This window comes from Pseudorasbora parva, chromosome 5, assembly GCF_024679245.1.
Source record: "Pseudorasbora parva isolate DD20220531a chromosome 5, ASM2467924v1, whole genome shotgun sequence".
Classification (NCBI taxonomy): Eukaryota; Metazoa; Chordata; class Actinopteri; order Cypriniformes; family Gobionidae; genus Pseudorasbora; species Pseudorasbora parva.
In genome coordinates, this window is record NC_090176.1 from 25,362,436 (window position 1) to 25,375,079 (window position 12,644).

General features: G+C 38.2%; 1 protein-coding gene across 4 annotated transcripts in view; it reads left to right on the forward strand.

Moving 5' to 3' along the window:
• The window catches only part of thsd7ba (thrombospondin, type I, domain containing 7Ba), a 385,534-nt gene that overhangs the window by 242,317 nt on the left and 130,573 nt on the right, over positions 1-12,644 (forward strand). For all 4 annotated transcript variants that reach the window (XM_067443589.1, XM_067443591.1, XM_067443588.1 and 1 more), the window contains 3 exons: positions 3,140-3,983; positions 9,428-9,676; positions 10,113-10,282. In XM_067443589.1, the coding sequence (XP_067299690.1) occupies positions 3,140-3,983; positions 9,428-9,676; positions 10,113-10,282 (1,263 nt within the window). The remainder of the gene's footprint in view (positions 1-3,139; positions 3,984-9,427; positions 9,677-10,112; positions 10,283-12,644) is intronic.

Consider the following 12,644-nt stretch of genomic DNA (forward strand, 5'->3'; position numbering starts at 1 on the left):
TGACCACACCCTTAATTATGCAGAACTTTAAGGCTTTATATAATGTAAACAAATGGGTTATAAAAAAATGCACCCCCCTCACAGTTGTCAAAAAGGGCAAAATTAGCCATGTAGACCAAAATCACAATTTGTACCAGACTGTAAATATGTTTTTTTCTGCTTTAAATTTGGCCATTTTAACATGGGACTCAATACGATTCTGCTCCCTTCTGTCGGGAGATTGTTTGGTGCAATCCCTTCTGGAGCCCTAGTGGCCAGTCGAGGAATTGCAGTTTAAATCACTTCCGTATTGGCTTCAAGAGAAACTGCTGGAGGTTGCTACTTGATACATACAGTATATACTGTGACTTTTAAGTCTTTGTATCACTCTGCTTGTGTTTTTTTTTTGTCCAGCTGGACTTCAGTATCCAATAGTGGTGGGGGAAGAGCTTTTCATTGACTCTTCCCACAAGTTATTGGTACTCCAATATTTGATTACAAGTGACAGTTTATGAGGGAATCATTTAATAAATTGTTCAACCGATTTGTTCAAAACAGTGATTCATTCAGGATTTAAACAAAATCGTATTGAACATTCACTCAACCGATTTGTTCAAAAATGCTGTTTTATTCAGTCTTTGAGTGAATAGGTGAATCAATCGCTGAAGTGATTCATTCAAGCTTGCTGATTCTTTCCGGAACACCATATATTGTTCGGATATGCTAGCTTGGGTTAATTCTGCTGTAATTCTGCTTCATGTGAAGCTAGAGCTGCATGATTAATCATTAAAAGATTGTAATCTCGATTCAGACATCCAAGCAATCTCATTCCTGAATGACAAAGATTTCGGTATGTCTATTATACCATTTTGAATCAAAATATCTCATTCATGTGAATCGTGTAGATCCAAAGAGGGTTTTTTTTTTTTTTTCTTACAAGAATCGGGTGGGAATCGTAAATGTTTTCATATATTTTAAAAAAAAGACTATCGTTTTGTGTAATTTAAATGTAAGTAGACTACACATAAGGTCATTTTAACCTTTAATAATATAATTACGTACCAACTGGGGTTCTCTGTAGTACAGCATTAGTTGAGAGAGATTTTTTTCTATGTGGAAATTAGCCATGTGACTGTTAAACAAATCACACGTTTGTAAATCCAATCCAATTGTAAAAATTGTGTGTGTTTTTTGTTTGTTTTTTTGAAGCAAATTTTCCAGAGTGCACCAGAATGCTTTGTTTACATGTAAAAATCACAAAACTAAATTCTCCTCTGGAGGATGTCCCCAGACCCTTCCAACAACAATACAAGTTTGTAAACATGTCACTTTTTCACCTCTCCTGAGTTTGCAGGTCTGAGGACATATAAACCTCTCTCACCACATAAAGTGGGATTGTAGTGTCTGAATTGTAGATATTTGCTCCACTCTTGATCCTTCACTCTGAAATGGGTGTTCAGCGTTACAAACAACCATGTTGAGTCTGTGCCTGCTCGTTTCTGGAAAGCCCCACAAGCTGTAGTTCACACTCTAATGTCTATGAATATGATTCTGAGGTTGAGAGTGTCTGCAGACTGAGAAGTTTATTCATCTGCGGTCTGTGTGCAATATAATGTTTGCCTTCTGAATTTAAAGGTGATGTTTGGCCTATCATTTGTTTTGTGTTTAACCCACTTAATATGCAGATAAAACTACAAATAAGCCATTTGTAGGTTGATTCCCCTGGCTATGATGACCAGTCAAATACAGCAACATAGACTTAACCAATAGTGTGTATTTGGGGCGAAACTATCAGTTTGTAAACGGCACTTATTTTTGCAATTTCATTCTGCGACGCTTGTGATGCTGAAATGACACACTTCAGCTTCAAGTGTGAATCTAAAGAACACAACAGTTGCATTCACTAACTGAATCTTGTGGTTTTATCCTGAAGCTTTTTCATACGCAGGTACAATAACAGAGGGAAAATCAATCTTGATCCATTTGTGCATGTGTAGTCAATCTATAGACTCAGGGGAGGGCATCTGTGGGAGGCATTGAAATGCCTTTAAATGTCGGTATTAGCTTGGCTTCTTTAGGGGAATGAACGTGAAATGATGGTGTTTACGTGTTATTAGCTATTTTACACACTTTGGCTTAGGAAAGTGCGTGAGAGACGTTTAATTCCTTCAGTTAAATATAAAACCATGGTGTTGTGGTAAACCTGTGGCAGTGTTTCGTGAAAAAGATTTAATGATGTGCTCCAGTGAGCTACAATACTATTCAGCAGTTTAGGATGTTGTAGCTGAGTGTGCTGCTTTTCGGATACAATGGATTTTTTTGGTAACCTTTTTTGTTATACCTTCTATTTTCAGTTTGCACAGATGAGCTTTTAATGTGCCCATCAATTTAGAAAGAAACAAAAAGCTAAAATACTATAAGTACTCCCAAAAAGCACAGGTGGTACAGTACAATAATTGCCACTATCTGTTCCATGTGTTTGCTCACTATTGCAAAATAAACATTTAATTATTTCTTTATCTGCTGTACAATGAAAATACAATATACATGGGTGTTAGGTGTTAGAACACCCAGCTGATATTTTAGCATTGTTTGTAATGGTATTGCACTTATTTTAAGTTATTTTTTTGTTTGTTTTTCTCCAGATATATGATACACTACCAAAAGACCGTGTTCAGTAATACATTTTTTAAAGAAATTAAGTGTAAGGACTTTTACATAAAAGTCCAAAGTTTTCTAAAACTATGTAAAATGTCTGATTTTATAATGTAGTTTTTCCTCACATTGTGAACGTTCATTGAGGTCTGTCAGGCTTTAAAAATGACAAAAGTCTGATGCAATACGATGGCTTTATGTAATAAATAAACCAAAGTATATGGAGTTAATATCTTACTGGTGCTTTAAAGAAATTCATATGGGTTTGGAAAGACATGAAGGTAAGTAATGACCGAATTTTATTTTTGGGTGTTCTAATCCTTTAAAGTAGAGCACGATGCTGTCCAGATGATGCGTTCCATCACAGATATCCTCATGATTTATGAGCATGCACTGGGTTAAGCTCATAGTTATGAATGCTGAGATATTTATGTATGTGAATGAATGAATTATCCTCAAAAAGTTGGAGAGCTATTTTTTTATTCTTTCCTCTCCCCTTTTCCAGGTCAGTGGGGCAGGTGTATGGGGGAAGAATGCGGAACTGGTGGGGTTCAGTCCAGGACAGTGTGGTGTATCCACTCAGAAGGCTGGACCACGCACCACTCCAACTGCCGGCATGCAGACAAACCCGAGAGCCAGAGGCCGTGTTTTAAAGTGTGTGAGTGGCACCAGGATCTCTTCGAATGGGAGGCGTCAGAATGGGGACTGTGCGTTCTAGCCCCCTTCCAGTCCAATGAGCTCAAACCGCGGACTGTGGAGTGCGTCACGGCCCAACATGGCATACAGAGACGGAACGTCCATTGCGTGCGCACCTCAAACCGCACGACGGTTACGGAGAGGATATGCGAGTTCTTCTCCCCACGACCGGCGCTCGAGCAGGCCTGCCTGATCCCCTGCCCTCACGACTGCGTTGTGTCCGATTTCTCCTCCTGGTCCGGCTGCAGTCGAACATGCGGCACGGGTCTCCAGCATCGGACCCGGCATGTGCTAGCCGCGCCGATGTATGGAGGTGCTAACTGCCCTAACCTCACCCAAACGAGGATTTGCGCAAAACTTTTGCCCTGTCCGGTCGGGGAAAGCGAGCATCACTACAGCCTTAAAGTCGGCCCCTGGAGCGAGTGCAGGCAGCCACAACACAAAGGGCTCTGGATGAGCGGAAGGACCATGCTCGACTTCAGCACAGGAGATACCGAGAGGAACACCGTGAAACGGCATATCCAGAGCTCCCAGCACCACCATCACCACCTCCACCACCACCATCACAGCCTCAAGGGCTTGGACGTGGAAATTGGCTACCAGACGCGCCAAGTTCGGTGCATGCGCAGCGACGGCAAGAACGCCATGCTGAGGTAAGAAGCCTGAACGTACGCAGACACATCAGCCGTGTCTATTCAATTTACAATAATCTGTGTACAAGCAATGTATGCCTGGAAGACAAACCCTCTGAGAACATAAACCCTTTTAAGGTCTAAATCCCAGATTATGCTCTTGAAAGCAAGGTACTGCTGCTGCTTGTGTGAAAGGAATTGCTGTGCAGCTGGATTTTTGAAGCGGTTCTGTGAAGTGGGCCTAGCTAAATCGGTTAGTCCTCCATTAATCTCCTTCCCGCCGCCGTACTATACAAGGTGAGCAGAGAGACATGCCTCTGGCAGCAGCAACACCAGCATGGGAGAACTGGCTCTCTGAGCAGAACAGACGCTGGCGTGATGGAATGGATTGAATTTACTCTCTTGCTGCAATCTCTGCATCCATAGTAAGAGTTTGGAATGACGGTCAATCACTGTTACGCTGTAGTTTGGGCTTTATTCTCGTTTTGGTCTCACACTTGGTAGAATTAGAAGTCGTTGAGATGTAGCTCATCCTTCTCTCACAAAGAGTATGGATTTCCTACAAACTGAGGATAATGAATGCTGGAACGAAGGCAGGCTTTGAACATGACTTTAAAGATGCCTCCTTTGCAAACTATTGATTCGCAGGCATTCATGATAAAGGTTTTGACTCAAATGGAGACTTTCATGTCTTTGCTCTATTTTACCTGTGTCGTGGTGCTGTCTGCTGCAGTTTGCTATCTAAGGTAGTTTATGTCTATTAATACAGGGCTTTGAATATTATACATCATCATGTGAGGACCCCATCGTAAAATTTAAAAGGCATCTGTGTTTTCATGGATTAAAACAAAATATGTGAAAAACGTAGCCTATATTAAACGTGTAAAACATTATTAGGAAAATATTTAGTTGCTATTACATTATATTCCTGTCCAGTTAGATGTATTATTTATTACATATCTGTTTTTATTTTTTTATTTATATATTTATTTGGTAACACTTTATTTTTAGTCAACTGTCATTAGAGTATTTGTAGACTGTCTGATTAATATTTACTAAATATTTACTTGTTGGTCCCCCAACAGACATTATACTGACTATAGGTAACTTGGCAACTACAATTCAACTTCTATTACTAACCCGAACCCTAACACCTAACCTTAACCTACCAGTCTACTGACAGTCTACTAATACTCTAATAAGAGTTAGCTGACATGTAGTTGCAAAGTTACTTAGAGTTAGTAGTAGAATGTTTAAAATAAGTGTAATCATTTATTTTAATCTATTATTTATTCTATTGTTACTATGCATGGCGCGTTTCCACTGTTGGGCCAGTGCGAGCCAGGGAGCCAGTGATCTTTTAGCCTCGGACCCTTAGCACCGAGCCCAAAACCACGCTGCATTTCCACTGTGGGGCCAGAAGCTCCTCAGGGCTTCACTAAAACCCACCCTTAAACCGCCTCTGTGGAACAACGTCATTCAAACCCATCTTTTCACCAACAAATGGAAGTTTATCAGAAAACTAATCAGAAAGAAATCGCTGGAAACTATAGCGACATCGCAAACGAGCATGATAAAACGGACGTGTGTTGGGATTTTTGTTGTTTACTTAAAGATTTGAAAGAATTAAAATTAAAAAATTTTTTATCACAGTTTAAGTGATACATTGATTATAATTAATTTGTTGAGATTACATTAGTCACACTCACACAGAAATAAAGTGGTGTTTGCCAATATTCACATCTGTTTCTGTTTAGTTCCACACATTTAGAAAGAATGGTAATTTTTAAATATTTTCCAACTAAAATGCGACCTTAGCAGCTTTGGCACTCTCTCCAGTGACAGTCCCAGTACAGTTATATTTTCTATAAGAGAAACAGCAAGAATGCTCCCAAAAAACGAGTTGCTTTATTTTATATGCAGAGCTGTATGGATATTATACCAATTGACAGATAAAATAAATAAAATGTAATAGCCTCTATGTCCTCAAGCGGTCGTATTTACCATTTTCACTATGGTAATAGTTAGGGCAAATAGTCTTTTGCATGGCATATAAATATTTCTGCCTTATACAGTGATTAACAATCTACAGCGGTTATTTAGTTATTCAAATACTCACTGCTGTCTGAAAGTGAGTTTTGAACTAAAATTATTTTAAAAGTCGTTAATGCAGAATGATGTCAGCTGGTATTTGAAATCCTCCAAAGACTTAGATAAACTCTTTTTGTAACCCCAGTTTGTAACCACTTCTCAAGGCCGAGCTGGCCTGCTTTGTACCAAGGTATTCGGCGGGCCAAAAAAACCTGAGTGTTGGCCCTGAGGAAGCCCCAAAGAGGCCCAATCAAGCCCTGGAAGTGACAATGAAAACGCCCTTGCACGACCACTTTTGGCCCGACAAATGCGTGCAGATGCGGCTATATAGAGCTGTGCCTCAAGCCTTGTTAGTACCATTGGCTTGCACATCGAGACAGTCCATGTTCGAAGAATATATCGAATATATAATTTATCACTTTTGATCATTTGAAAAGTGCATAAATTGTCATATTCAGTGTAGTGTTTTAAATGAAATGAAACTTGTTGTAATATCTTACTGATGACAAAACTGAACATGTCGCTCACTTGAGCTTTTATTAAGGATTACAGTGAATGCCTTGGATCAAAACAATAACAAAAGCAGCATTCTCTAAATTCTTTCTTCCGCATTTCATATTCCAAAGCATTAACCCTATAAATGCCAAACTATCACAGCTATTCAGTTTGACTGTGGCGCTACAGTATTAATACTCATTCCATGCCAAACAATCTGTATCACACAAATAAAGTGACACATGGTAAAAACACTATTACTCATACTTGTGTGTTACGACTTTACTTTCGGAGCTAATCTAGGTTGCACTGCATCCCCTTTTATCTTCAGGCTCACTGAAAAGCCTGTATTAAGCTGTTTTTTGTTTAAAAATTATCCACAGTAAAATGAAGCAAACAAACGAAACAGCCTTACTGACGCAATCTGACTGAAACTTCGTAAAAAGTAACGTTCTTCCACACTTTCTTAATATTAGGATCAAAAGGAAAGCAGTACAATGCTGTGTTTGCATAAAAATATGGACATAGTGTCCGTGACATAACTCATAGGATTCTGAAGAGCAATTTTGAAGCATAAAGTAGAAATGAGCTGGCCATTGCCATCTTGTCAGCGCGTCATTGCGCGTCACGTCCGGATAACATAAAATGGGCAAAGGGGCGTGGCGTTGGCGGAGCTGAGGTGACGTGATGACTAACAGACAGCGGATAAATGGCTATCCACCTGTCAATCAAAGTGACCATGCCCTTAATTATGAAGAACTTTAAGGCTTTATATAATGTAAACGAATATTTATAAAATTGCTTCACCCCCCTCACAGTTGTCATGAAGGCCAAAATTAGCATACAAACCAAAACCACAATTTGTACCAGACTGTAAATATGTTTTTTTTAAAGTGTAAATTTGGCCATTTTACCCAGGGGCTCAATGAGATTCTGCTCCCTTCTGGAGGCCAGTCGATGATTTGCTGTTTAAGTCATTTCTGAATTCGCTTCAACAGAAACTGGGGAAGGTTGATGCTTGGCTTTCCCACAACTTTGTCACTTTAAAATGTCTTTTAATCCTCAGCGAAAATCATCACTTTGTTTCTGGAGTAATACTGTGTTTGCGTCTCTCTCGTAATTACTACTTCATGACGTGTGAATCGGTGGGCAGGACTACAGATTCAAAGGATGCAGAAGTAGGCGTTGATCTTTTTCTGCAGAGGCAGTTTTTGTCTCACTATGATGAAGTAATGTGACAAAATCGGAAATGCTATTTTTGAGCTTGGTTTCAATCAAAGCTGTTTTTGGATTACCGAGGAAGTTCGGGGTTCTGAAACTTTGATGATACTTTTATTGTGCAAAGACTTCTTGTAAGCCAAAAGTTCAAATTTGATTTATGAAATCATGACCCTTATTTTAATTTTTAGGAATATTTTTAATGTTTCTATTATATGGGTGGTTTATGGCCTTATGTGAAGTGCAAACAGTTGTATAACTGTAAGAGCATAAAGCAAAAAAGCTGTCTTTTTAAACAGACTGTAAAGTGGGGATCATCCCTTGTTAATTCTCCTGTCAGGTGAAAAGAGGCTGCTACGCTTTGACATACAAATCTTCATTCTTCACACTTTGGCATTGTCACCCGCCATTGGGTTATGAAGACAAAAGCTTATGAAATTAGAGTTGACGTAGTGAAACTTTGCATTTCTTGGGTGTTGCGTGTGTCTCTGTGCTTATTTCCACTGAGAGTCTTATTTCCACTGAGAGAGAATCTTTGTCTGACAGCAAGACTATATTCTGATAGTATATCTATATCATTATATATATATATATATATATATATATATATATATATATATATATATATATATATATATATATATATATATATACACAGTATGTGTGTGTGTTTTATATGTGAATCTTGGTCCAGCGATGTGGGTGTTCTTGGACCAGTTGTCTTTGATTCTTTCTGGGTTTTTCATTCCACATTTGTTTAACACTGATTTTTATTCACAGTTCAAAGATGGGAGAGTTGGTAGAGCAGAATGGGGTCTAACAGGTCTACTATAGTTCTAGCATAACAGGAGAGAGGCCGCAATGTTATTTTACAGTGAGACAGAGCGTTCACTCTAATTAACATATTCATTGGTAAATCCTACGTGCATGCTTAATGAAATGCAGTGATTTGAATATTTCCCACCTGAGTTCAATTTCTGCAATTTTCCAATTATAGTCTAATTATCATTTAAAATGAAATGAAAATGAATGCTACACACATGGATTATGATGTACACAAGTAATTGAATCGGTTGACTTATACGGATGAATCGCTAATTAGATATCCAATTTGTTGTGCATTTATTCATATTTCATATTGCAGACGTTACTTCGTAGGACACAAAGGTGAATAACCCATTTAAATATCCTTCACTTTACATGCATTACACTGTCTTGCTATGCAAAAAAATCAGATGCACCCATTTGCTTTACAATCACTCAAGTATATTAAGAAAAATGAAAACATTTTTGAGCAATAATCAGTTTAGTCTTCGCTTGCCACACTCTACTCATATTATTAATTATGCAAAGTAAGCACTGAAAGGTTGGCTGAAAATTGCTGCTTTGGGTTCATAATCTGTTGTTTATAAGTTTGTTTTAACTGAATCACAAATTCGTCTCTAGAAAATGTATAAAGGTTTTTCATTATGCCCTATCAATGAGCAGCTGTAGAGGAACAATGGATGGTGTTTATCTCGTTTTAGAAACTGTATTCTCACTATCTTCTTTCAACACTAAATGGCTGAGACTGTCTTCTGTTCTATTTGGCAGCATTGGAATGTTTGAATATATTTCCCCAGGGCTTCTCATTCTTAATTTATTTGTTTTCTTGCTCATAGTCTTTGTACCCTTGACAACGGCCCTGGAACCTTCCAGTCGTGCATTATGCCCAGAGACTGCGAGACCTCTGATTGGTCCATTTGGAGTCCATGTTCAAAGACATGCAGGGCATCAGATATGTCGCCTGGTTTTCGGGTCAGGACTCGAAGCATAATGCAAACTCCTATTGGACTAGGCAAAGAATGCGCTGCTCTTGAAGAAAAGGAAGCCTGCAACATCATCGGAGATTTACTTCCAAACTGTCCTAGGTTTGTATTTTAGCCTCAGAAATAATGATTCATTTCTATTGTATGTGAAAGTTTAAAACAATTTACTAAAGGATTTTTCGAGTGTTGTGTTCAAGTATTTATTTACTGAACCCCTGTTGCATCCAAGCATTGCAAAGATTAAAAGAAGCTAATTAATGAGATGAGGTTTTTGATCAATAGCAGCAGACTGTTATTTCATTAAAACTGCTGCTTTATGCATCATAACACTTTTGCTTAGTCAATGCATTTTCATTAGTAGATGGTTTCCTACCAGAAAACGGGACACTAAGCCTATTAGTATCTTTCAGCGGCAGCTCACTGTGACCATTTATCCATTGCAACTTTTGAGAGCAGCCCAGCACGATATAATGAGACTATAGGGCCAAAACAAAAGAAGCGTGTTTCACCACAGCGGGTGCGTGCTTTTGTTCTCCAGGTATGTGTGGAAGAGCACAGATTGGGGGGACTGTCAAGTGGCCCCTCTCCTCAGCCAGCAGGACAGAAGGCTTAACAACGTTAGCATTCTCTGTGGTGGAGGGATTCAGACCAGGCAGCTGTACTGCGTCCAGGTCCCAGACAACTCCACCCCTCATCACAGAAAAGAGGGTAAGGTTCAATGTCTAACTGACAGTGAGTTCAGTGCTATGGCTGTACAAAAATATGCAACTTTCTGTGCATCTTTTCAGCTATACGTGTTGATTTTATCATAGGTTATATGGTGTAATATGGTACATGTATTTAGCAAAACGCTCCTCTGTAGTCTTAATTTTTCTAGCTGACTAACGAGTTTATGGACACTGGATAGGGTCTGTTTTGTTTTTTTGTTTTTTGGGGGGGGGGGGGGGGGGTGTTGGTGGTAAATGTGACGTTACATGGCATTGTTTACAAGCTGTTTTACTAACTGTCTTTCCACAGTTGAAACACTGATTTAGCGATTTACGGATTTCTGTAAGTTGTACTCTTGTATCGTTTAATACACTTTCAGATGCTCATTCATGTTTATTTCGCACTGTAACTGGTATTAAGCTAGAGCAATCTCGTGCCACAGAGCCAAAATGGTATTTATGTTTTTGAATTTCATAATAAAATGGACGTCATTTGAAATCTGATTTTAAAGAGATTTTGGTTCATATCAGTAGTAACAAAGCACAAAGATTATTGCGCTTTATTGGTTGGAGGCGCACTATAATGTTCCATTCATTCAAATGAAAACAGGATGACTGATTCTTGGTATTTTAGAATTGATATTGGTTTGTAAAAATGAAAATCCATTAAATTCACAATTTTTTTTTTTTTTTCCCAGACCTCTCGCCTCTCGCCTGTTTTAGTCCTCCGGTGTGACGCCGTAGCCTTTAATAAATTGACAACTTTAATAAATTGAAGGACCTAATTTAAGGTCATGTTGCTAAAGCCTCCTGAGAATGCCATGATGTGTGCACATTGTTAGTTTTTGTCTCGGAATTGTTCAATTATTTAACTTTTTTGGAACCACTATAAAAGTATTACGTTTTGTTGTTCTTTGGTGTGACGTCCCTAACTTAGGTTTTTTGAATTAAAATGTTAAACTACACAATCGTTTAAATAATTCAAAAATATATATTTTTTACTGTTATAAAGTTGTCTGGCTATCACCAGACCAAGCTCAATTTAAGATTGAACATTGGTCCGGGAGTCTATTTTCTACTGCACAAGTAGCAGGATAAACGAGCATTATTCAAAAGAATCTGTACGCAATTGGATAATCCTTCAACCAATCACACCACAAGAGGCATGATTAACAGGCAACGATCCATCACTTCTCTATCTGTCATCGTGTTAATAACGAATAACCAACCAATAGAGAAACCCGCAAAAGTGTAACAGAGGCAGAAGAAATTAATGTAAATGTTTCCAGACTTAGTTGGAAGGCGAAATCAAATCGCCGGCAGATCAGGCTGGGTGTACTCAGTCTAAAATGAATGAAATGAAAATAAGTATAAAATGTGATTTTTGTTTTTGAGACAGAAAGAATTAAGGGAAAGACGTAAATGGGAGGGCGAGGACACAGAAGTATAGAACAGATTCACACAGAAGGGAGGAGATACTAAGAAAACGATAAATAAATACGGTAAAATCGAAAAAATGCCTCAAAACGAGCAGCCTCAAAATGAGCAGCAAAACGATAATCATTGTAAATGATCAACATGGTTAATAATTTAACAAACTGAAATTGTATTTCTTCTTTAAAGCTGCAGCCGTAACTTTTTTGCACTCTAGTGGTTAATAAACAGAACTGCATGCATCTTGGAAGAACATTGCAGCCGGAGCTACTTCTCTCTGTTTATGTCTATGGCGGATCACGCAGGGACTGTTGTGCTCCTCCGCAGTGGTACCTACCAGTCTGGCCTGAAATAGTCCCAATCTAAATACTTATAAGTGGACCATAGTGATTCAGGGTAAGACAAAAACACATTTTGGAAAATGGATTCATGTTTTACATTCTCATTATATAATTTTTGTAAATCTTGAACACAAAAAAAGTTACGGACAGCAGCTTTAACAAACAAATGAATTACATTAAAAAAGATTTTGGGGTGTTACATTTTCAAAGATAATTGCTAGTTGTCTCCGTTCATTTTGTTGATTTAAAAAAATAAAATAAAATTTTTGCTTTGCCACATTCAAAGTCAAAAAATGAAAATACTTTAATGCAATATCCCTCACTTTCTTTAATGCAATAACTACCATTTCTGTCCTTTAGTGTGACATAATGTCCTATGGTGTGACACATAAAACAACCACAGATTTGTTTTTTATCTCAAAATACCTTAAAAGAACAGTTGAGTTTTGCAGTAGGGCAGAAATATTCATCACTCATCTTAAAATAGTATAATTTTCTGCAGTTTTGAAAGGATGATAGCAAGGTTTGTCTCGTATTTACGGGGGGGGGGGGGGGGGAATCACAGGGAAAAATAATGTTATTCATAAT